Raw genomic sequence first — 25,787 nt, forward strand, 5'->3', positions numbered from 1 at the left:
CCAAACGCTTGGGTGAACAGCTGCAGACAATACACAACACGCCCCAGAAACTTGAGTTCTGCCCCTTGAGGAAGGGACAAAGACCCTTCTACTCCCTTGGACTCGCAGACGCCATCCCCCAGGGCAGCTCGCGGCTCTAAACTCGTCCGCAGGTCTGCTGGGGAGCGCTCTTGCCCGAGGCACCGGAGTCCGTGGGAACTACATTACCCGGCAGGCTCCGCGTCTAACGGCCCCCTCGCCGAGCCAATGAAGGTTTAGCACAGGGGCCTTCCGTGTGTGACACCTAGCGCGGGGCGGGACTTCCGGCGTCCTCCTCCGGGCGGTCATTTTGGCTTCTCCCCTGTGTTCATCCGGGCAGAAGTTCCGGAGCGGTGGGTCTGCGCGGAGGTGACGTGCCGGAGAAGGAGTCGGAGGAGCCGTTGTCCCCGCCGCACAGAGGCGGGTCTGAGGCTCGGCGACACCGCCCAGGGCGCCCCGCACGAGGGCCTGCCCGCTCCCCGCCCCGCTCCGCCCACAGGCCCGGATGGCGGCAGCCACGCTGAGGGACCCGGCTCAGGTAAACGCTGCGTTCCCCGGCCCCTCACCGCCTCCCAGGTCCTAAAGCGCCGGCGGAGGGGCGCCTGCTCACGTCCTCACGTCCCAGGCCTGACTGTCTGGGACAATAGGGCACGGGTAGGTGGGGTCCCGTTTCTGACAATGGCCGTGAACAAACATGACATCTCCGCCTCTCTGTTCAGCTTTACTGTTGTGGTTGTGATGAGGAGCGGGGGAGTGTTGCAGGCAGAGGAGCCGACCCGTGCCGAGGCTGGGAGGTGCGACTCAGCTGGCAGCGTTCGGGAAAGCTGGGGTCCGGTGTGCCTGCGAGGAACGGTGTTTGAGGCGGAGTCACACCTGGAATAGCAGGCCGAGGGTTCTACCTGCATCTCGGGATTCTGGAAGCTGTGGAGAACGGTAAAGAAAGGAGCGACACGAATTACGTCAGGGCTTTAAGAGCTTCTCAAAGGTAGTTGGTTGGAGGGTGGTGGAAACATTGAGGCGCTGGAAGGTTGCCTCTTCAAGGACGCAGAGCTAGGAAGAGGAAACCCTGAGGCACAGAGGTGAGGCATCCAGTCCCAGATTCACCTGGCTCACATGCCGGCCTGAGCGCACTCAACCTGACGTGGCCCTGTTCCTCTGGAACCTGCCTGTTAAAACATGGCTACGGACGCTCTCATGGAACCTGCACCGGTCCGTGTACGGTGTCCCGGGCCCACACTGGCTCCTCCCCCTCTTGTGTTCTCTGTCCCGTAGTGCCTGGGGACTGTCAGTGCCGTTCCTCCAGACCTTCCAGACCTTGGGTAGAGGGACCCTCGAGAAACCCCAGGCTTCCCCCCGCCCTGGGTCCATACCAGGGATTATATAGAGGTGTTTCCGTTTTGTGCGCCTGAGGGAAACAGCCGAGGAAAGGTTATCTCCATACTGGCACACAAGAACGCTTAGAGCTTTAGGGAAGCTGGGAGCGTTAAAGAAACCACAGATTCCTTTTCCTTCAGGTGGGAACAAAGAGCAGTGAGACAGGATTCAGGACTGAAATGGCTGCCTGAGAAGTTGCTTATCTGTTCTGGAGGTGACTCGAGCTTTGGATTAGAGGACGGAGATGATCTTACCCAGGTCTTCCTCTGGCTTCACTGTGGAGAAAAGATCGTGAGGATGAGGGAAGAGGAAGGAAAACTAAGGTGGAGCCCAGTGTAGCATTCCAGTTCAGGGTTCACAGAACAGAGTGGTGGCTTAGGAGAAGTAACTGGATTCTGGATCTGTTTTTATTAAGGGCCAATTAGATTTCCTAATGTGGAAGGGAAGTCGCATGCTTGGTCTGCTGCTATTGCTGTAACAAAATACCATAAACTAGGTGATTTATAAACAGCAGAAATTTATTTCTCATAGTTCTGGAGGATAGAAGTCCAAGATCAGGCTGGTCAGTTTCTGTGTCTGGTGAGGGCCTGCTTCCTAATTTCAGCCCAGAGGCCCCAGCTCCTAATACCATCAGCTTGTGGGGGGTAGAATGTCAAAATATGAATTGGGGTGGGAGACATAAACATTCTATAACAGTGGGAAAGTGAAGCACTTTCAGAGATGACCCTAGGGTTTTGATCTAAGCAACGGGAAGGATGAAAATTCCATCAATTGATATGGGAAAATTGGTCATAGAGTAATTTTCACTGGGGATATTGTGAACTTTGTTGTGGCTATTTTAAGATCTGAGGTGTTTCAGACACCACTGGGTAAAAGCATCAAGTAGGCAGCTGAACACCCATGTTTGGAAATCTGGGGAGGGCTTCGGGATGGAGACATCCAAAATATTGTGGCTACTGTATATGTCCAGGTAAGTGAGCTGTGATTACAAGAAGCAGTCTCTAGGCTATGATGGTAAAACCATTTTCAGACTAGGAAAGGGAAGTAGCCGAGGACTGGGCCTCTTGCTTGGATATCTGGTTGATGGCATTGAGTTTTACATACTGAAGTTAACAGAAGTGAGTAACATGAAGGGAGAAAACATTGAGGATGGTGTAGACTCATAGCCGATGAAGGGTACCAGGAAAAGAGTGGACATGAGATGGACACAGAAGCATAGGAGTTGGCCCATTAATACTCAGTCCTTGGAGCTAGTGTTTATTCCACTTAAGGGACTTCATGGATTTTGTGGCAACTTTGGTGGGGCCTGGGATATTTCATTCAGTATGGAGGATAAGATTAGGGGCAAATCTGGGAGAAACACTGGGACTCAGGTAGATGACCAGTAGGGCTGGGCTTTGAATGAGGGGTTAAGTCAAAATCAGAAAGTTCTGACTGCAGAGGGCACAGCAAGGGCAGCACACAAATGGAATGAGGCCATGGGTATCTGCAATCTGCAGGTCAGTCTGGGTTGTGGAGGTTGTAGCAAGAGACCAAGTTAAGCAGGAAGGGCTACATACCAGGCTTCACAGCTGCCTCTGGCAGTGAGGATCATCAGAGGATCAATTGAATCTTGATTGAATTTACAAAAAACTCTCTGGGTACCATGCAGCAAGTAACATGGGGAGGCCAGGGAGATGCCTGTACCTTCCTGTGGAGCACGAAGTGGCTGTGGCTTCTAAGAAGCAGCAAGGGAGAACCTCTCTAGGAAATGAAGGTATTTAAAGGCAATCATACATGCTGTAGCTAACACACACACTCAAACACAGGGAATATGCATTCCCAGAAAAGATTTGAGTGATCCCAGAACCTCTGAGGTAAGGAGATTAGTGAAGGTCTTCCCCTGCACAGGGCCAGTTCTTAATGACTGGAAAAGTTGGCTTTTATTTATTTATTTATTTATTTATTTTTTAAATTCAAATGCCTACATCTCAACAAAAGATCACAGAGCATACAAAGAAATAAGGAAACATGGCCCAACCAAAGGAACAAAATAAATGTCTGGTAACTGGCCATATAGAAACGTAGGCCTCTGAATTACTTGGCAAAAATTTAAAACAGCTGTGCTAAAGATGCTCGGTGACTTAAGAGAACACAAACAACAATGTCAGAAAACAATTCATGCACAATGTGAGAATGTCAATAAAGAGATAGGGACTGTAAGAGAGAACCAACCAGAAATTCTAGAGCTGAAAAACAATTAAGCTGAAAACTTTACTAGAGAGGTTCAGTAGCAGACTTGATCAGGTAAAGAATCTACAAACTTGAAAACAGGTCATTTGAAATTGTCAAGTCAGAGGAGCAAAAAAAAAAAAAAAAAAAGGAGAAGAAGAAAAGTAAAGAGAGCTTAAGGGGCATGTAGGATACTAGCAGCTGACCCATATATGCATTATGGCAGGCCCAGAAGGAGAAGAGAGGGACTTTATTTGCAAAACGTATCTAAGGACAAGTATCTAAAATACATAAAGAACATTTATAACTCGATAGTTAGAAACAGTTTTTAAAAACAGGCAATAGATTTGAACAGATATTTCAAAAAAAAGTTTGGCAAAAATTTACATAAAAAGATGCTGGAAAGAGTCATTAGGAAAATGAAAAACCCATAATGACTTAACCACTGTGCACTTTTAGAATTGATAATGTCACGGAACCTGTTCTGGATCACCCGGCAGAAGAACCAAGCAGCACTCCGAGATGTTGGAAGGCTGGAGGTTTATTTTATGCTGGCAGGCTCAGAGGCGATCCCTCTCCAGAGGTCTGAGCCCCGAGCATAAGCAGAGGGAGTAATTTATAGTTTGTTACTTCTGCATTCCGCATTAGTAGTAATTTGGTGTCTGTGAGCGTGGCAAGTGGGGTGGGAAGAAGAACCCGGAAGGGAAGTTTTCAGTCGAGGACTGGAATTTCCCTATCAGTCCTGTTGGCCATATTGTAACAGATTTTTCCCTATCAGTAACATTAAAAACTGGCCATACCATCTTTTGTTAAGCATGTGGAGCAAATGGAACTCTCATCCACTGATAGTAGGAAGGGAAATTGTACAAGCACTTTGTAAAGCAATTTGGCAGCATCTTTAAAATTAAACATACAGGGGTGCCTGGGTGGCTCAGTTAAGTGTCTGACCCTTGATGTTGGGTCGTGAGACCGATTGAGCGCTGTGCTGAGCATGGAGCCTGCTTGGGATTCTCTCTCCCTCCTTCTCTCTGCCCCTCCTCCCCTGGTGCACACACTCTCTCAAGATAAATATACATTTTTTTAAGTTTATTTTTGAGAGAATGCATGCATGTGTGAGCAGGGGAGGGGCAGAGAGCAAGAATCCCAAGCAGGCGTCATACCATTAGTGCAGAGGCTGATGTGGAGCTTGAACTCATGAACTGTGAGATCATGACCTGAGCCGAAATCAAGTTGGATGCTTAACCACTGAGCCACCCAGGTGTCCCAATAAATAAACATTTTTTTAAAGTTTATTTGATGGGGTGCCTGGGTGGTGCAGTCAGTTAAGCGTCCGACTTCAGCCGGGTCACGATCTCGCAGTCCGGGAGTTCGAGCCCCGCGTCAGGCTCTGGGCTGATGGCTCGGAGCCTGGAGCCTGTTTCCGATTCTGTGTCTCCCTCTCTCTCTGCCCCTGCCCCATTCATGCTCTGTCTCTCTCTGTCCCAAAAATAAATAAAAACGTTAAAGTTTATTTGAGGGGCGCCTGGGTGGCTCAGTCGGTTAAGGGTCCGACTTCAGCTCAAGTCACGATCTCACGGTCCGTGAGTTCGAGCCCCGTGTTGGGCTCTGGCTGATGGCTCAGAGCCTGGAGGCTGCTTCCGATTCTGTGTCTCCATCTCTCTCTGCCCCTCCCCTGTTCATGCTCTGTCTTTCTCTGTCTCAAAAATAAATAAACGTTAAAAAAAGTTTATTTATTTTGAGATAGCATGAGTCAGGTAGGGGCAGAGAGAGAGAATGCCAAGCAGGCTCCTTGCTGTCAGCACAGAGCCTGATGTGGGGCTCAAACTCACAAACTGAGATCATGACTTGAGCCAAAATCAAGAATTGGACACTTAACCAACTGAGCCACCCAGGCACCCCTAAATAAACATTTTTTGAAAATAAATAAAATTAAACATACAGCTTTGATACAACCCAGTCATCCCATTCCTAGGTATTTATCCGAAGGAAATAAAAGGATATGTTTATGCAAAGACCTGTGAACAAATGTTTAAAACAGCTTTACTTTTTTTTTTTTTTAAACAGCTTTACTTTTAATGGAAAAGGGGGAAAAAACTCAAAGTCCATCAAAAACAGTTTGAATGAATAAACAAATTGTAATACCTCTATATAATGGAATATCACTCAGGAATAAACAATTTTCTTTGTCAGCTGTAACAAAATACCATAGACTAGGTGGCTTAAAGAACAGAAATGTATTGTTCAGAGTTCTGGAAGCTGGGAAGGAAGTCCAGATTAAGTGCTTATTGTTTTGGTTCCTGATGAGGATTCTTCTTGGTTTGCAGATGGCTCTCTTGTGTCTTCACATGATGGAAAGACAGGGAGTGACAGTTCTCTGGTGTTCCCACTCCCCTCTTTTTTTATTGAAGTATAGTTGACATTAATTTTAGTTTCAGGTGTACAACATAATGATTTAACTATTACATACTTTACAGAATGCTCATTATAAGTGTGCTATCTCTCACCAAAGTTATTACAATGTTAGTGACTATTCTCTATAATGTACTTTTCATCTTTGTAACTTGTTTTAGAGCTGGAAGGCTGTGCCTCTTAATCTGCCTCACCTGTTTTGTCCATCACCCCACACTCTTCCCTTTTGGCAACCACTAGTTCTCTGTATTTATAAGTCTGCCTCTGTTATTGCTGTTGATAGTTTTGTTTTCTACATTCCATAGATAACTGAAATCCTATCTTACTTGTCTTTCTGTGACTTATTCCACTTGGCATAATACCCTCTAGGTCCATCCTTGTTGTAAATGTCAAGATTCCTTTTTTTTTTTTTTTTTTTAAGGTAATCTCCATGCCCAGTATAGCGTTTGAACTCATGACCTGGAGATCAAGAGTTGCACTGTCTACCAGCTAAGCCAGCCAGACACCCTATGATTTCTTTTTTTTTTTTTTAATGGCTAAGTAATATTCCCGTGTGTGTGTATCATGTCTTTATTCATTTATATATCAGTGTACACTTAGATTGTGTCCATATCCTATTTATTGTAAATAATGCTGCAGTAAACAGGGATGTATATATCTTTTTGAATTAGTGTTTTCATTTTCTTCAGGTAAATACCCAGAAGTGGAATTACTGGATCATATGGTTTTTCTATTTTTAGTTTTCTAAGGACCCTCCATACTGTTTTCCAGAGTGGCTGCACCTCTTTACATTCCACCCAGCAGTGCACAAGAGTTCTCTTTCCTCTATTTCATCATCTTGTTATTTCTTGTCTTTTTGATACTGTTTTGACTGGTGTGAGGTGATATCTCATTGTGGATTTGATTTGCATTTCCCTGATTACATTGAGCATCTTTTCATGTCTGTTGGCCATCTGTATGTCTTCTTTGGAAAAATGCCCATTTGGGTCTTCTGCTAATTTTTAATTGAATTGTTTCAGGTGTTTTGTGTTAAGGTGTGTGAATTCTGTATATATTTTGGATATTTAGTATTGGGGTATTTGGAGTATAATATATATGTTATATATATTATATATACATATATATATTATATTTTTTGGATGTATCATTAGCAAATATTTTTTCTAATTCAGTAGGTTGCCTTTTTGTTTTGTTGATGGCTTTGCTTTGCAAAAGTTTTTTAGTTTGATGTGGTCCCAATTGTTTATTTTTGCTTTTGTTTCCCTTTTGTCCCTTTTACTTTTGTTTTTGCTTTTGTCTCCCTGAAGAAACATATCCAGAAAAATGTTGCTAAGGCTGATGTCAAAGAAATTATTGCATATGTCTTTTAATTTTATGGTTTCAGGACTTACATCCAAGTCTTTAATCCATTTTGAGTTTTTAGTTTGTTTTGTTCTGTTTTATTGTTTTATTTTGAGAGAGAGTGTATGCATGTACTCTGGGGTTTGAGCTGAAGTCCAAGAGTCAGACACTTAACCAACTGAGCCACCCAGGTGCCCCCCACCCATGTTGAGTTTATTTTTGTGTATGGTTTAAGAAAGTGGTCCAATTTCGTTCTTTCGTATGTAGCTGTCCAGTTTTCCCAACACCATTTATTGAAGAGACTTTTCTTCATTGTGTATTCTAGCCTCCTTTGTCACAGAGTGACCATATAAGCATAGGTTTCTCAGCTCTATTCTGTTCCATTTTTGTGCCAGTACCATACTGTTTTGATTACTATAGCTTTGTAGTATGGTTTGAAATCTGGTGTTGTATATTTCCAGCTCTGTTGTTCTTTCTCAAGCTTGCTTTGGCTATTTGTTGGTTTTTTGTGGTTCCATACAAATTTTTGGATTCCTTGTTCTAGTTTTGTGAAAAATATTATTGGTATTTTGGTAGGGATTGCATTGAATCTGTGGATTGCTTTTGGTAGTATGGACATTTTAACAATGTTAATTCTCCCATTCCATGAACATGATACATGGTATGTCTTTTTATTTATTTGTGCTGTCTTCATCAGTGTCTTATAGTTTTCAGAAAACAAGTCTTTCACCTCCTTATCTACATTTATTCCTAGGTACTTTACACTTTTTGATGCAATTATAATGGAATTGTTTTCCTAATTACTCTTTCTGCTGGGTTTTTATTAGTGTGTAGAAACACAACAGATTTCTGCATATTAATTTTATATCCTGCAAATTGACTGAATTCATTTATTAGTTGGAGTCTTTAGGGTTTTCTGTATATAGCATATCACCTGCAAATAGTGACAGTTTTACGTTTTTCTTCCAACTTGGATGCTGTTTAGTTCTTTTTATTATCTGAATTGAATGAAGGTGGTGAGAGTAGATGGTGAGGAAAGCTTTCAGCTCTTCACCACTGGGTATGATGTTAGCTGTGAGTTTTTTCATATATGGCCTTTATTGTGTTGAAGAATTTTCCCTCTAAACCCACTTTGTTGAGAGTTTTTATTATGAACGGATGTTAAATTTTGTCAAATGCTGTTTCTGCATATATTGAGATGATTATATAATTCTTACTTTCCATTTTGTTAATATATTGTATCATGTTGATTGATTTGCAGATATTGAACCATCCTTACATCCCTGAAATAAATCTCACTTGTTGTGGTGAATGACCTTTTTCATATGTTGAATTCAGTTTCCTAATTTGTTGAGGATTTTTGTATCTGCATTCATCAGGGATATTGGTCTGTAGTTTTCATTTTTTGTGGTGTCTTTGTTTGGTTTTGTATCAAGGTATATGCTAGCTTTGAGGATGAGTTTGGAAGCATTCCTTTTCTATTTTTGGAGTAGTGTGAAAAGGATAGATATTAACCCTAAACGAAATATTTAGTAGAATTCACCTGTGAAGCCATCTGGTCCTGGACTTTTGTTTTTGGTGAGGTTTTTGATTACTGATTTAGTTTTGTTACTAGTAAACAGTCTGTTCAAATTTTTTATTTCTTTGTGATCCAGTCTTGGAAGGATATATATATATATATATATATATATATATATATATATATATTTTAGGAATTTATCCATTTCTTCTATGTTGTCCAACTTGTTGGCATATAATTAATCCTTTATATTTCTATGGTGTTAGTTGTAACTCCTCTTTGATTTCTGATTTTGAGTCCTCTCTCTTTTCCTTTATGAGTCTGTCTAAAGGCTTATCTCTTTTATCTTTTCAAAGAACTGTCTCTTAGTGTCCCTGATCTTTTCTATTGTTTTTCAGTCTTCATTTCCTTCTACTCAGATCTTTATTATTTTTTTTTTTCATTCTACTAACTTTCGACCTTGTTTGTTCTTCTGGTTACTTTAAATATAAGGTTAGATTGTTTGAGATTTTTCTTGTTTCTTGGTAGGTCTGTATTGCTATAAACTTCCCTCTTAGAACAGCTTTTGCTTCATTCCAAAGATTTTGAACTGTTGCATTTCCATTTTTATGTCTCCAGCTGTTTTTTAATTTCTTTGACCTATTGGTTGTTTAGTAGCATGTTGTTTAGCCTCCACGTGTTTGTGTTTTCCATTTTCTTTTCTTGTAATTGATTTCTAGTTTCGTACTGTTGTTGTTGGAAAAGACACTTGATATGATTTCAATCTTAAATTTACTGAGACTTGTTCTGTGGCCTAACATGTAATCTATCCTGGAAAATGTTCCAGATGCATTTGAAAAGAATGTATTCTGTTTGGAAATGATGTTCTGTGTATATCTGTTAAGTCTATGTGTCTAATGTGTCTTATTGATTTTCTCTCTGGATGATCTGTCCATTGATGTAAATGGAGCATTGAAGCCCCTTTTTTAAGAAGAAAAAAAAATTAAACATTTATTTATATTTGAGAGACAGACAGAAACAGAGCACAAGCTGGGGAGGGTCAGAGAGAGAGGGAGACACAGAATCCAAAGCAGGCTCCAGGCTCTGGGCTGTCAGCCCAGAGCCCATCATGGGGCTTGAACTCACAGACCGCGGGATCATAACCTGAGCCGAAGTCAAGACACTCAACCGACTGAGCCACCCAGGAGCCCCGAAGTCCCCTTCTATTAGTGTATTGTTAGTTTCTCCCTTTATGGCTGCCAATATTTGCTTTATATTTGTAGGTGCTCCTATGTTGGTTTCATAGATATTTACAGTTACGCTATTCTCTTGTTGGATTAATTCCTTTATTTATAGTTATGCATGACTTTTGTCTTTAACAGTCCATGTCTTAAAGTCTACTTTATTATTATAAGTATTGCTACCCCAGCTTGTTTTCACTTCGGTATGCATGGAATATGTTTTTTCATTCCTCTATTTTCAGTGTGTATGTCTTTAGATCTGAAGTGAGTCTGTTGTAGGCAGCGTATAGATAGGTCTTGTTTTTTTTTTTTTTATCCATTCAGTCACCCTACATCTTTTGATTGGAGCACTTAGTCCATTTACATTTAAAGTAATTATTGGGAGGCATGTACTTAACTGCATTTTGTTTTTTTTCTTTTGTGCTCTTCCCTTGTGATTTGTTGGCTTTCTTTAGTATTACAAGTTTTTAAGTTGGTGGTCATGTAAATTCTAAAAGCACTACATTTATTACTCTCTCCCCCTACAAAGTTTTATGTACATGATGTCATATTTTACATCTTTTTGTATATATTGCTTAACCAATTTTTGTAAAAGAAAATTAATAAAACCAAAATTTTACTACTTTCGCTGTTTAGCCTTCATACTAGCTTTATAAGTCATTGATCCACTACCTTTATTATATACTTGTCTTACCAGTAAAACTTTTCCTTTCATAATTTTCTTCTAGTTATATGTTTTTCTCTTTTCTGCTTAAAGAATTCCCTTTAACATTGCTTGTAAGGCCAGATGAGTGGTGATGAACTTTAACTTTTGTTTGTCTGGAAAAGTTTTATCTCTTCTTCAATTCTGAATGATAACCTTGCTTGGTAAAGTTCTTGGTTGTAGGTTTTTTTCCTTTCAGTATCATGCCACATGCCACTCCCTTCTGGCCAGAAGTGTTTCTGCGGAAAATTCAGCTGATAGCCTTATGGAGTCTCCACTGTATGTAGGTAACTGTTAGCTTTGCTTTTGCTGCTTTTAAGATCATCTCTTTAGATTTTGTTTCTACTTTAACTGTTATGTGTTTTGGTGTGGACCTGCTTGGGTTCATCTTGTTTGGGGCTGTCTGTGTTTCCTGGGATTGGTCATCAGTTTCCTTTCCCCAGGTTAGGGAAGTTTACACCATTTTCTCTCTTCTTCGGAGACTCCTACAGTGCAAATGTTGGTACAGTTGAAGTTGTCCCAGAGGTCCCTTAACTTATCCCAGTTTTAAAAAATACGTTTTTCTTTTTGCTATTCAGCTTGAGTGCTTTGCACTGCTGTATTTCCACTGCCATATCTTCTGGCTCACTGATCCATTCTGCTGCATCTTCTAATTTGTGAATTCCCTCTAGTATAGTTTTCATTTCAGTTATTGTATTTTTCAGCTCTAGTTCTTTTTTATATCTCTTTATTGAAGGTCTCACTGAATTCATCCACTCTTCCGCCAAGACCAGTGAGCATCCTTATGACCGTTACTTTGAACTCTTTATCAGGTAGATCGTTTCATTTAGTTCTTGTCCCAAGGTTTTGTTGTGTTTCATATTTGAAACATACTCCTCCTCTTTTCACATTTTGTCTGACTCCTTGTGTTTGTTTGTATGTATCAGGTAGAGTGTACAGCCATACCACCCTGAATGTGCCCGGTGTCATCTGTATGTATTAGTAGATCAGCTACGGGGGTTCTGGTCTTGAAAAGAATGACCTTTTATGTAGAAGGCATCCTGTGGGGCCCAGTAGCCCAGTCCCCCAGTCACCAGGACCAGTTGCTGCAGGGTGTGTCCCCTGTGTGTGCTTTATGAGCTCTTTTGTAACTGGGCCAGGACTGCTGTGGGCATGCTAGTGGGTGGGGCTGGCCCTCAGCCCATCTGTGTGCAGTGACCAGCCGTGACTACTACAAGCATACTGGTGGGTAGGGCTGGTCCCTGGTGTGGCTGGCTAAGAGGCCAAGCTGTAGCTGCTGCTGGTATGCTGGTGAGGGGGGCCGATCTCTCCTCCCTGGGGCAGGACAGGAGATGCTTTGGAGAGGTGCCTGTCTGGGGCTGCCTGCTGGCTGAGGCAGGGCAGGAGCTGCTTTGGACAGGTACCTGCTGGGGTGAGTAGCTTAGGTCGAGTGGGTTTGCAGGGGGATGCCAGGAAGGGGGGAGGGTCTAGCAAGGTAGCACTGACAGATGGTCCAAACTGACTCCCGCAAGCATCCAGTCAGCTAGGCTGAAGGAGAGCAAGAAAAATGGCTCCTGCCAGCACTTCTCTTCCTTAAAAAGGCTTCTACAGATCCTTGCTCCTCTGGCATATGCTCTAAAATTAGTCAGTAAATCTTCATATGTAATACAGTTATTTTTCAAACTTCTGCCTTTTGTCCTGGGTTTCAGCCTGAGTGTTACGGTATGCTGGCCCTTTAAGAACAGAATCTCAGTTTCCTATATAGCCTTCTGGCTCTCCCATTACCAGAGTTAAGCTCTGCTCATTTCAAAGTCAGACATTGTGGGGCTCATCTTCCTGGTACAGGTCCTGCCAGGGGTGCCAGATGTGGGGATCGATCCTCTCATTCCTCAGAGAGGACCTCTGTGCCTGTGGTATCCCTCCTGCTTGTGGCTTGCCATGCTTGGGGTTTGGTTATGGACCATATCTCTGCTCCTCCTACCCTTCTCGATTTGGCTTTTTGTCTTGAGCCGTGGAATAAGTGTTCTGGTGGCCTTAAAGTCATTTTCAGAGTGAGTTGTGTTATACTTAGTTGTTGCCTTGTTGCGTTTGTGGGAGGAGGTGAGCCATGCTGCTCTGCCATCTTCCTCTGTTGTCTCTTACGTGGTATCACTAATCTCTTGATGAGAGTCCCAGCCAGATGACCTTATCTAACATAATTACCTGTCCGTACTCCACCTTCTAATTCTACTACATTGGGTTTGGGGGTTCAGCCTATGATTTGGGGGGCACGTACCCACTACATAACAGGAATGAAATGTGGCTATATGTAATAACGTGGATGAATCTCTAAATAACTATGCTGAGTGGAAAAATTCAGACAAAGCGAACACACAGCATGGTTCTGTTTAAGATTGTTGAAAATGCAAACTAATGCATTATAACACAGGCAGATCAGTTGTTTCCTGAGAATGGTGGTTGAATGGGGGAGAGATGTAGTGGAAAGGGTTGTAAGAAAATTTTGGATGGTGATGAATATGTTTCCTGTCTTGATTGTGGTAATGGTTTCAGTGGTGTAGGTCTACGTTAAAACTCACCACATTGTACACTTTAACTGTATTCAGTTATTATAATTCAATAAAGCCACGAAAATACAGATAAATAAAAATACTTTTGCTTCTAGCAAAATAAAGAATGTATCTGAGGAGAATGGTTGGAATGAAAGCAATAAGGAGAAGAAACTGTAGCTACCAGCATCACATCCTGAAGAAGAGAGGAAACTGCATTTGTTTCTTCTTTCTCTCCCTCTGCCCAGTGGTATCAGTATGCAGTTAAGGATAAAGCAGAAACCCCCCTAAAAAGATAAGAGTTGTTGGAGTCAATATCATACCATTAGGGCTTGAGGGGGATCCAGCACCAGATACTCCTAAAACCATATAAACCAGTGTTCCTAATGAGAGGGAAGTTTGTGCTGGATTTTGGGAATTATAGTCATTTTTAAGCCAATGGGATAGGCAGAAAACTGCCCCACTTAAATGTCCTTGTCTTTTTTAGGTTTATTTATTTATTATTTTGAGAGAGAGAGAGAAAGGGCACATGCACAAGTTGGGGAAAGGCAGAGAGAGAATCCCAAGCAGGCTCTGTACTGTCAGCACGTGGAGCCCGACTCAGGCCTCAATCTCACAAACCCGGAGATCGTGACCTGAGCCGAAACCAAGAGTTAGATACTTAATTGACTGAGCCACCCAGGTGTCCCTTAAATGTCTATGTCTTAATGTCGGATTACACAGCAAAGGAGAGTTAAGGTAGTAGGTAGAATTAAGAGTACTAATCCACTGACCTAGAAATGGGGAGATTATGCTGGATTACCTGAGCCTGCCCAGTATGATTGTAAGCATTCTTACATGGGGAAACGATAGGCAGAAAATGGAAAAAGTTTAAGTGATGCAGGGTGAGAAAGACTCAGCTGGCCGTTTCTGGCTTTGAGATGAAAAGGGGCCATGAGCCCAGGTCTGTGTGTGGCCTCTGAAACTGGGAAAGGCGAAAGAATAAATTCTTTCCTAGCGCCTCCAGAAAGGAAGGCAGCCTTGCTGACTCCAGTGGAGACCCGTTGTGGGCTTCTGACTTCCAGAACTGTAATTCAATGTTTGTATTGTTTAAGCAGCAACAAAAAAGTCAAAAGGCCAGTTTCACATGTTAAAATGATACCCAGTTGAAATTGTGCATTATCAGTATACTTAGGGTTGCCAGATTTAGAAAATAAATAATATATATATTTTTTACTATAAGTATGTCCCATGCAATAGACCTTATAAAGTTGTTCATTACTCATCTGAAATTCACATTAAACTGGGTATCCTATTCTGTTAGGGAATTCTAGATATATTAGAAAGCACTGTGAGCATGTTTTGCTATTTTAAGAATCCTGGTTATTCTTTGTGATGAAGAAGGATAAAACAAATGCATTTATTACTTAGCTGACTGCTGGTAGGATAACCTAGGATAAGATCTGAAAGTGTACACAAAAGTGTCCAGTTAGCTTCAGGCTATTAGGAGAACCTTGTGAGTGACTTGGAGAACATTCTGGGGCCCTGATACAGGTATGCAGATGCACTACTGAGTGTCAGAATAATCAAATCGTTTATGAATCACAGTTTGATCAGCGTTAGGAGCACCCAGAAACACCCCTTACTTGTCCCTTTTCCATGCCCTACCCAACCACAAATATTCAAACACAAACATGTACACATCCCCCTCTCGTGCTTTACTTAATAGAAGATTATGACCTGAAGTTTCAGCAGTGGGAAAGTTACCGATCACATCCACAACTACCTAATGCTCCATGAGGATTTATTCAATTCCCAGTTGATAGATGTTAGGTTGATTCTGTGATTCTCATCTTTGTCATTAAAAAACAATGTACAGGGGCGCCTGGGTGGCGCAGTCGGTTGAGTGTCCGACTTCAGCCAGGTCACGATCTCGCGGTCCGTGAGTTCGAGCCCCGCGTCAGGCTCTGGGCTGATGGCTCGGAGCCTGGAGCCTGTTTCCAACTCTGTGTCTCTCTCTCTCTCTCTGCCCCTCCCCCGTTCATGCTCTGTCTCTCTCTGTCCCAAAAATAAATAAAAAACGTTGAAAAAAAATTAAAAAAAAATGTACATAAAATAGCTTTGTAATTATGAAAGACTTGGTCTTATGAGTATTACTAAATTGAAACAACTTATGTGAGCAAAGAAATTTTCTGGTATAACGACCCAGTGTTCCTTCTTTGTCACTAGAGTCTTCTCATTCAATTAAATCAGCCTCTAGCACACTCTCTAAATTGGTTGATAAAGTAGTTTCTTTTAACTTAAATATTGTCTTCCTCATTCAGACTAGAGTTGATATCTTTGGAAATTCCTTGCAGTTTTCTCTATAATTTTATGACCTAATATTGACATTCCCATGAGAGTGCCAGTTTGTTGAGCAGAAACAGGAGTGGGGGGCGGGGGTGGGAATGTATACATTTTTCCTGGGATATTGCAGATTGGAAGGCTTAGGAGGCATAGGAAATTTAGTCAGCATGTGTGATATTAATGTAATGTGTTTGAGCTTCGTGGTCTGGGCTTTTGACTCCACATTGTCTTTGTTCTTTACAGGTCCAAGCAGTGGGTTCAGTACCTTCTCAGCAGTGGACCCTCTTCCTGTGAAGCCAGAGCCATATGCACCATCCTGATCCTGGTATGTTTGACTCTTTTTACTCATTTACTTGTGTTTTTTCCTTTTGGGTAACCCTGACTCACAAACACCTCTCTTCTCTTGTGTCTGCATGCTTCTCAGCATTTCCTCCCATTGTGCTCATTAGCAGTGACAACTTGTTTTTCAGTTCTGCTTGAGGGCAAGGAAAACATCTTTTTCCAAATACAGGCTCTGGGCTCTAAGTTCCTTCCAGAATATAAACTGTTATTTGAACTGCAGGGAATTTTGCTTTCAGCGTTGAATAGCCATTGTAGGATACAAAAGAAGCTGTTGTATGAGCAATTATCCAAAGACAGAATTTCATGAAAATGTAAATGTATGTCGTTTTCAGATTTTGAGAGTTTAACGGTAGGAATCCAATGCTGATCTGAATTTTAAGCTAACGCCCAAAATGTTTATTTTGTAAACACTGGGTGAAAAATGTTTTGTGTGAAGGTATGGACAGTGCATGTGGACCTTGAGGAGTATAAATCTCTAAATTGACTAAATAGTATTTTAATCTAATGCTATGAACGATGCAGAAAAGGTCACATGTCTTGTGTAGGGACCTGTTTCCCTTTATGTTCTTATCAGAAGAAGGTAAAAATGTGAGAAAGCTAGAGGTTGGTTTGTGTAGTTTGAGCTCAGTTCCAACTTTCTTCTGAGGGAGGGTGGATTGAGAACACTACTCATTTCTAAAAAGTTTCTGCTTTTATCAGATGGATGCTCAGGAAGGCTTCTTTCTGCCTATGTTGATTCTTATGCCAAAGTAGCTTATTTTAGGCCATCAACAGAAACACTGTGGGTACAAATTTGGTTCCAGACCACTGCAATAAAGCAAGTCAGATGAGTCGTTGATTTCCCAGTACATACGTAACTGTTGTCTTTACAGTATATAATAGCATTATGTCTTAAAAACAGTATACATACCTTGAGAAATACTGTCTTCTAAAAAAAAAACATTAACCCTCATCTGAGCTGTTAGTGAGTCATAATCTTTTTGTTTATGACCCTGAACGTGGGGGTGGCTATGGCAGTTTATTAAAATAAGGCAGTGAAGTTGCCATATCAGTGGATCTTCCTGTCACAATTTCACCAAAGCACACGATGCTGTTTGATAGCATCTTATCCACCAACTGGATTTCTCTAGTCTTCAGGCCTCTCCCCAGAGTAGGATCCCCCTCAAGCAACCAGTTCTCTGGTCATCCACTTCCGGTTTTATTGTGAGCTTGTCCCTTGCAGGGATTTGGTCACATCTTGTCTATTTTTTTTTTTTAACATTTATTTATTTTTGAGACAGAGACAGAGCATGAATGGGGGAGGGTCAGAGAGAGAGGGAAACACAGAATCTGAAACAGGCTCCAGGCTCTGAGCTGTCAGCACAGAGCCCGACGCGGGGCTTGAACTCACACACAGCAAGATCATGACCTGAGCCGAAGTCGGACGCTTAACCGACTGAGCCACCCAGGCGTCCCGCATCTCGTCTACTTCTAATTCTAGTTCTCTTGCCATTGCCAGCGCATCTGCAGTGACTTCTTCCAAGCTCCTGCTACCGATGAATGGCAGCTAAATGGAATTCCAGAAGGATTTCAGTTTACTTTTCTGGCCTTACAAATCATATTCTTAAGATTTGAAAGTCAAAATTACTCCTTGATCCACAGGCAACAGAATGGATGTCGTGTTAGCAGGCATGAGACATTAGTCTCATCATACATCTCCATCAGGATGCTTTGTCACTGAGCAGTGATATTTTGAAAGAGATCTTTTTTTCTGAGCACTGTGTCTCAGCAATGGGCTTAAAATATTCAATAAACCAGGAGCACTTGTGTGGCTCCGTCAGTGAGCGTCTGACTTTGGCTCAGGTCATAATCTCGCCGTTTGTGAGTTTGAGCCCCACATCAGGCTCACCGCTGTCAGACTGTCAGTGCAGAGGCCTGCCTCTTTAGATCCTCTGTCCCTCTCTCTGCCCCTCCCCCACTTGTGCTCTCCCCAAAGTAAATATTTTTTAAAAAATTATTTAGTAAGCCATATTATAAACAGATGTGCTGTCATCCAGACTTTGCTGTTCTATTTATACCACGGGCAGAGTAGAATTCCTAAGGGCCCTGGGCTTTTCAGAATGATACGTGAGCCTTGGCCCTAACAAGCTTGACTTTTCCAGCTATGAAAGCGCTAGATGGCCATCTTGCAGTCGAAGGCTGCTCGGTCTGCATTTGGAAAATCCGTGGTTCAGTGTCACCACCTTCACGAACGATCTCCGGTCTCCGCTAGGGCTACCAGAGCACTTGCTGCAGCTTCTGCATCAGCACCTGCTGCCCCACCTGGTCCTTTGCTGTTAGGAGACGGCTTCTTTCCTTCAGTGTCATGAGCCAACCTCTGCTAACTTCAAACTTGTGTTCAGCAGCTTCCTCACCTCCCCTGGCCTTCATAGAAGGGAGAGAGTTAGGGCCTTGCTCTGGATTAGGCTTTGGCTTAAGGGAATGTTGTGACTGCTTTGAGCTTCTGTCCAGAGCACTAAAACTTTCTCTGTGTCCGTAGTAAGGCTGTCGTGTGTTCTTATCATTTGTGTGTTCACTGGAGTAGCACTTTTTTTTTAAGTGCTTATTTTTGAGAGAGAGGGAGATAGAGGATCCAAAGCAGGCTCTGCACTGTCAGCGCAGAGTCTGATGCAGGACTTGAACTCACAAACCACGAGATCATGACTTGAGTTGAAGTTGGATGCTTAGCCAGCGGAGCCACCCAGGCGCCCCTGGAATAGCACTTTTAATTTCCTTTAAAGACTTTGTGGGTTTTTTGCATTCATAATTTGGCTACGGGGTTAGTTTTTGGCCTGTCTCGGCTTTCAACATACCTTCCTTACTAATCTTAATCATTTCTAGCTTATGATTTCAATGAGAGAGACTTACAACTCTTCTTTTCATCTAGAAGCTATTGTAGGATTATTAATTGGGATAGTTTCAGTATTGTGTCTCAATAAGGAAGCCTGAGGGTAGAGCAGTCAGAACAAATACCACAGCATTTATAAATTCTAGGTGGCCCTTTGAATAGGGCCTCATTACCTGCAAATCCCAAACCTGTTAAGTATTTCACAAGAGAGTCATGAGGTTTAGGATGTTTTCTAATTGAATGTCCAAAAAGATTATTTCTTGGTGCATGTACTGTTTGTCCCCCGACACCGCCCCCCCCCCCCGGAACTGTGAGAAACTCTTAGCATCAACACACGACAGATTTCTCTCAGCCTTTCATACCATATCCTTTAAGTAGCAAATCATGGGGCACCTGGGTGACTCAGTTGGTTAAGTGTCCGACTTTGGCTCAGGTCATGATCTCCTGGTTTGTGAGTTCGAGCCCTGCATCAGGCTCTGTGCTGACACCTCAGAGCCTGGAACTGCTTGTGATTCTGTCTCCCTCTGTCTCTGCCCCTCCCCCATTCACGTTCTGTCTCTGTGTCTTGAAAATGAAGAAACATTAAAAAAATGTAACTATCAAATCACAAATCATGTTCTTTGCCAACTCAATTCAGGAGTATATACATCAAAATATCCTTAATGAGTCTATATCTTTATCTGTTTAAGCCCCCTACATAGATAAAATATACAGTTTTATTTGCTGCTTTCTCAGACACACGGAGTAACTCAGAACTACCTCTACAGAAGTGAGTACTCGTGCACGGTGCTCCTGTCTTTCTGTTCTCTCTTCTCAGTCCTTGCATAGGTAATCCTCTTACGGTAGGTGCTATGTAAAGCCGTAGGAGCTAGTGAGCACAACTGGTGTCGGTCAAATCTCTAATGTGACATAGAATTCGCTTTGGAGCCTTCTGTTTTATAACCCACATCTCTTGAGAACCCTAATAACATTTGCAGAGTGTGGAGAAAGTTCTGCATGGAGAATTGGGCTTGGAAAGCCTTGGAATCCCTTTCATGTCCAAGTGTGTGAGGCTATAATGGTCTCCGTCATACTCCTCTGTAAGTGGCTGTAAAACTGGACCAAATACCAGAATCCATGGCCTTCGGGTGTTGGAAAAAAGCACTGACTGGGCGGTGACCCTTGATAAAACAAAACCATGGCAGATGAGGTCCCACACGCTATGTGAGTGACAATGGAATGCCGTGTGCATTTGGATCTGTAACCTTTGGGGGCATCTGGGGTAGAACTTGTCGCCTCTGGGAGCACATGGACTTCATGAAGTCTGAAGCAGCATCATTGTTGCTAACCCTTTAGGTGAGCAGTTGCCGGCAACTCCCCAGGAACCTGGCCTGGCCTGTTGAGGAGCAAAGCTGCTTCACCCGTGTTCCAGGAGGTTCTGATGTGCGGTGCCCTTCACAGAGGCCCACGGAGCTGTGAGAACCACACTGCCCAGAGGACCCTGCACCGAGCAACGTCAGCGTGGAGCCAATGAAGGTCCAGGAGACGGGCGTTTCCACGTGTGCCAACTCCTCAGGGTGGAACTTGCGGGGTCCTGGTGGCAGTCATTTTGGCAGCTCTCGAATCCATTTCCTGGTCAGAGGCTCCAGAGTGCTGGGTCGAGACGAGGTGAGGACTGCAGCGGCCCGAGAGGAGGTGTCCCCACTGCTCAGAGGAGGGTCTGAGACGCCGGACGGCTCCCAGCCCTGCTCTGCCCACAGAGTCCGATGGCGGCGGCCGCGCCCAGGGACTCAGCTCAGGTAAATGCACAGCCCCTGGGCCTGAGCTCTGGGCACCCGCTGGCTTCCCTGCGGTCCAGACCCCGGGGTCCCAGACAGGGAGGCGCTCGTGGGCGGGGGCCACGTGTCTGAGCACCCGCTTGCAAGCTCCAAACCGAGGTGTGAGTTTTGTGCGTGCGTAAGAATATGAGGCAGAGTCATGCCTAGACTTACAGGCCAGGGGTGGGAGTGGGGGGTCAGAGGAACAGTGGAGACCAGATCTCGTTGAGCCCCACCCTCTACAGATGAAGCACTTTTAGAACGAATGGAAGTAAGAGGGTGTTCAGGACCCTGGAGAAACATTAAACTAGAGGTTATGTGGGGGGAGGCCTTCTCCATTCTAGCGGTAAGATGAGGTTGTCCTGAGGCACAGCTACCCGTTTGCCGGAGCTGTGAGTATCCAGAGAAATGCAAATGTTCTTTCGTTCTGATGGTCTGGATCTTCTCTTATCCATGCTTCGTAGCTGCAGAAAACATACTGGGAAGGTTAGCGGGGAGGCTACGTAGATGTAAATTGTGGCCATGGAGGTAAGGGGAGTTGTTGGATTTTAACTTCCTTCTTCAGGTAGAACCAATCTGATTTTCTACTGTGGAGAGTGAGTTAGAATAAAGCCCTAGGGGCCACCCCTGTCTCTTTGTCTCAGAAAGCTTTGCGTGCAGGCACGAAGTGGGCAGCTGGATATAAAGTCTAAAAATTTGAGGTGGTTCAACATTAGATGTGTAGGTGGCGCTTTGTGTTGCATTTAGGAAGGGAAATTCTGATTATGGCAATAACATTATTAAGAGGCCAGGAATTTGGGCACTGAGTTCGAACCTGTTTCTTGGAGCAAGTGGCCTCTCAAACATGGGTAAGGGACAGAAGACTTTCAGGGGAAGAGTGGACATGAGCAGGCTGCTGCTTATTTGTGGCAAGCTCTCATGGAGCTCTCAGGGTCTTTAAAGACCTTGTAAAGTGAGGCTCTAAATCCAATATGATTAGTAGTATCCTTAAAAGAAGAGGAAATTGGAACACATACAATGAAAGGCAGGTCTTCATAGTGGATTTGATGTTGCCCTGGAAAGTGGGGTCCATCTTGCCAAGCACTCTGGATGCTGTGGGCTCAGTACTAGGGAGAGGCACTTACGGGGTAAAAGAGGTGTGTGAACTGAGGGACCCCCCCCCCCCAGGCGTTCAGTATCAGGGACTTAGGTGGGAGGGTGGAGTCTATCTTTGGTTGTACCTGGCCGGTACACTGTGGAGGATTTCAGGGACATTGCCTGGTTGGGGGCTGGCGAGGCCATGCCCACCCGAGCTTAAGATTATGTCTGTCTGCCCACATCGTCCTTGTTCTTGTAGAGGGTTGGACATAGTGATTTACTGGCAGCAGGGCTTGGTATCTCCTCTCAGTCGGGCGGCCTGCGAGGAGGATGAGTGTGGGATAGATGTGTGGGTCCTGTGGAGAGGGGACTGTTTGTAGTTTCATCTCTCCCCCACTACGACAGGATACTGTGACCTTTGAAGACGTGGTCGTGTACTTCTCCTGGGAGGAGTGGGGTCTCCTTGATGAGACTCAGAGATGCCTGTACCACGATGTGATGCTGGAGAACTTTGCACTTGTGATCTCACTGGGTAAGACCCTCACCCCCACTCCATGGTATCCTGCCCCTCACATTTGGGTTGTAGAGATTGTAGGGACTGCCATCACCAGGGCCCGGCTCAGCAACTGCCCTCTTGCTGAGCCCGCAACATCAGCGTCCAGCACTGTTGTCCACATCCGTGGCCCCTGCCCAGGTTTTTCCCCTCCTTCTAGCTCATGTTTCTTCTGGTCTCTGGCAGCAGTTGCTTGGAGGACCAGGGACTGTTTGTACACACAGGATTATTTTTGTTGCCAGTTTTTGGTCGTGTGCAGAATTGCTCTGGGGCATTGCTAGTCCCTGCCTGTCCTTGCCTCAGGGATTTGTGTCATCCAAGTCCCGCTTCGCTCACCCGGGGTTTAGAAGAGTCCAGGGTCTTAGCAGGATGGCCCGCCGGTGTATTTATGCCAGTGGTCGCACACGTCATTTCTGTCTTTCCTTCCCCCTTCCTCAGGTTTTGTCCCTTGCTGTTTCCATCTTCCATACATCAACCTTTCTTCTCTACTGTTCCCAATGTTAGGTTACGCGTCCTTAGTCTTTGAATACCATCTAGTCAGTTGCAACCAGATGTTCTGGTGCCTGGACATAAACTCCCACACAGCACTCCCAGCTGCAGGCCAGTGGCAGGGGTGCATTGGAGAACCTGCTTCTTCCTGTGCTGCTGCCCCCCCCCACCCCCAGTCTTGTGACATTAGAGTTCCAGGACTGCAGCCCTTTTACCAACCCGACCCCAGCACCCTCATCTTGAAAACACATCCAGTGGACTCGTTCTTTAGTGTGCCCGACAGACATTTGTGTTGAGCCCTCCCCTTCCACCAAAGATAGCATGCACTTCACACCAGCGTCTCTGGGCTTTCAGGTTGCTGGTACGGAATGGAGGACGAGGAGGCACTTTCTGTGCCACGAATGTCACTGGGCAAGGCTACAGATCCAGGTCCACCCGTGTGGAAAGCTCATCCCTGCGAGAAGTGTGTCTTGGTTGGGAGAGATATTCTGTACCTGGCAGAGGACCAAGGACCACATCCGGGCCAGAAATCCTACACCTGTGAGGCATGCGGGAAGCAGTTGTGGTTCAGCACAAGCCTTCACCAGCACCAGAAGCACAACGAAGAGAAGCCATTCAGGTGGGACATGGAGGTTGTGACAAGCTACAAGTTGCACGTGTCAGGGAAGCCCTTCCCCTGCGGGGAGATAGGGAAGGACTTCCTGGCCATATTGAGTCTCCTCCAGCATCAGGCCACTCTCAAAGGGGCAAAACCACACAGCAGCTTCGAGCACGGGGAGTCCTTTCAGGGCGGAAAAAGTCCGCACACATGCAGCGACTATGGGAAATCATTCAGCTGTGACTATAATAAACTCTTCCAGCCTCAGCAGCTTGACCCTAGAGAAAGTTCCCATGCCTGGGAGAACTGTGCGAAACCTTTTAACCAAAGCTCCATCCTGAGTAATTGCCAGAGAGCTTACCCAGCAACAAGGTCTTACGAGTGCAACGAATGTGGGAGATCCTTCAGCCAAAGCTACAACCTCATTCAACACCACAGAATTCACACTGGCGCAAGGCCTTACAAGTGCAGCGAATGTGGAAAAGCCTTCAGCTTCAAATTCAGGCTTGTGCAGCACCTGCAAATTCACACCAGAGTGAGACCCTATGCATGTAGCGAATGCGGGAAAGCCTTCAGCTACAGCTCTACCCTCATTAAACACCAGAGAGTTCACACGAGAGAGAAGCCTTACAAGTGTGGCGAGTGTGGGAATTCCTTCAGCCAAAGCTCCAACCTCATTCAACACCAGAAAATTCACAGTGGAGCAAGGCCTTACAAATGCAACGAATGTGCAAAATCCTTCAGCTACAAATGCAAACTTGTTCAGCACCTGCGCATTCACACCGGAGAAAGGCCTTATGAGTGTGGTGAATGTGGGAAATCCTTCAGCCACAGGTCCACTCTCAATCAACACCAGAGAATTCACACTGGAGCCAGACCTTATAAGTGCAATGAGTGTGAGAAATCCTTTAGCCAAAAGTCCAACCTCATTCAGCACCGGAGAGTCCACACAGGAGAAAAGCCTTACGAGTGTGGGGAATGTGGGAAATCCTTCAGCCAAAGCTCCCACATCATTCAGCACCGAAAACTTCACACCAGATAACCTCATGAGCTCAACAACTGTGGGGAAATGGCTCGTAAGCTACATATATGTTACATATGTGCAGCAGATGTCGGTGGAAAGCCTTCATCTAAACGTCCGGCCTTGTTGGGCCCCAGAAGGTCCTGCCCAGAATATGGTATTTCATAGAACTAGAGACCTTGTGAGGGAGCCAGCTCTTGGCAATTGAACGTCACACTCATGTGAACGTCCACACTGGGGAGATCCCCCAAAACTCCTAGGTTTGTGGGGAAGCTTCCAGGAGCCCTGCATATTCTTACTCTGCTCTGCCAGGTTCCTCATTCAGGGCAGAGGTCCTTTCTCAACCACTGTCAGTGATGGGTGGGGGGGCATGTAACACAGCAAGTCCCTTCTTCCTCATTCGGGTTCTGACCCAGTTTTGACAGTGCCAAGGGGTTGAAATGAAAATACTGTTTACCTTCTAGACCTCCTTGCAGTGCACCACGAGGACATCGTATTTCTCTTCTGACCACCTGTAGGGCTCCCGCGAGAGTGGTTCCTCTTTCCCAGGGCTGTCGCACGATGTCGAGCATTATCATGGGGAAGCTGTTCCCGAGCACTGCAAAGGAATCATGTGCCTTCATGTGTAAAGTTCACTTTCTGGTGTCATTGGCTGGTTGTAAAACTACGATAGGAGCCAGGTTGAAAACCCGTGATTGTACAGAAACAGAAGATGGCAGGACTTAGGATATATAAACATCTAACAAAACTTGCGTCCACTGACATGCTGGTTTGTACACTCCACACCAGTGTTCCTCCTATAGTTGTGGAAATCGAGGCCATCGTGCCAATCTTAATTTTTAGCCCATCTCACAGATATTTGCTGCGTAGGCAAGAAAATGGCAATAGGATTAGAAAATCCCACTGAGATCTGTAGCTTTTCTGACCAGTTGCTGACCCAGATAGAAATGACCTTGAAACTCTTCTTTGATGCAGGGCATCCCTTCCCCAGGCATGAGGAAGGATGGCGGACTCTTGTGCAAAAATATAGGGGACCCAGACCTCTATTTGATTTTTTAAAAAAGCTTTATTGAGGTATAATTAACATGCTGTAAAACTGCACATATTTAAATTGTATACAAAACCATGGGTGGTAATAAATCTATATAACTCCTTTTATTTTGTGCCCTTTTTAAACCTCTACCCTGCACAGTAAATTATTTTGTATTTTTTACATGATTAGAGTCAAATGTTTTACTTTTTTAAATTGTGGTTTCCTTTATGCTGAATAATTTTGAGAGAGCTCATTTTTTTATTGCTGAATGCTATTCTGTATGGATGTACCATGATTTTGCTTACCCCACTTACCTATGCGCTTGCTGATCACCACAAATAAAACTTCAAATGTACGTTTTGCTGAA

The 25,787-nt window shown here is 44.1% G+C and overlaps 1 protein-coding gene across 1 annotated transcript; it reads left to right on the top strand.

The window, feature by feature from the left end:
• The first annotated feature begins 292 nt into the window (after nucleotides 1–292).
• Nucleotides 293–25,787, top strand: LOC121023523 (zinc finger protein 501-like). The gene is made up of 5 exons (XM_040465479.1): nucleotides 293–556; nucleotides 15,889–15,970; nucleotides 20,189–20,631; nucleotides 22,132–22,258; nucleotides 23,123–25,787. The coding sequence occupies exons 3-5, from the start codon at nucleotides 20,599–20,601 to the stop codon at nucleotides 24,406–24,408; spliced, it is 1,446 nt and encodes a 481-aa protein (XP_040321413.1). The 5' UTR covers nucleotides 293–556; nucleotides 15,889–15,970; nucleotides 20,189–20,598; the 3' UTR covers nucleotides 24,409–25,787.

The sequence above is a fragment of the Herpailurus yagouaroundi genome, unplaced genomic scaffold (assembly GCF_014898765.1).
Source record: "Herpailurus yagouaroundi ecotype Mexico unplaced genomic scaffold, PumYag 557, whole genome shotgun sequence".
NCBI classification, from domain to species: Eukaryota; Metazoa; Chordata; class Mammalia; order Carnivora; family Felidae; genus Herpailurus; species Herpailurus yagouaroundi.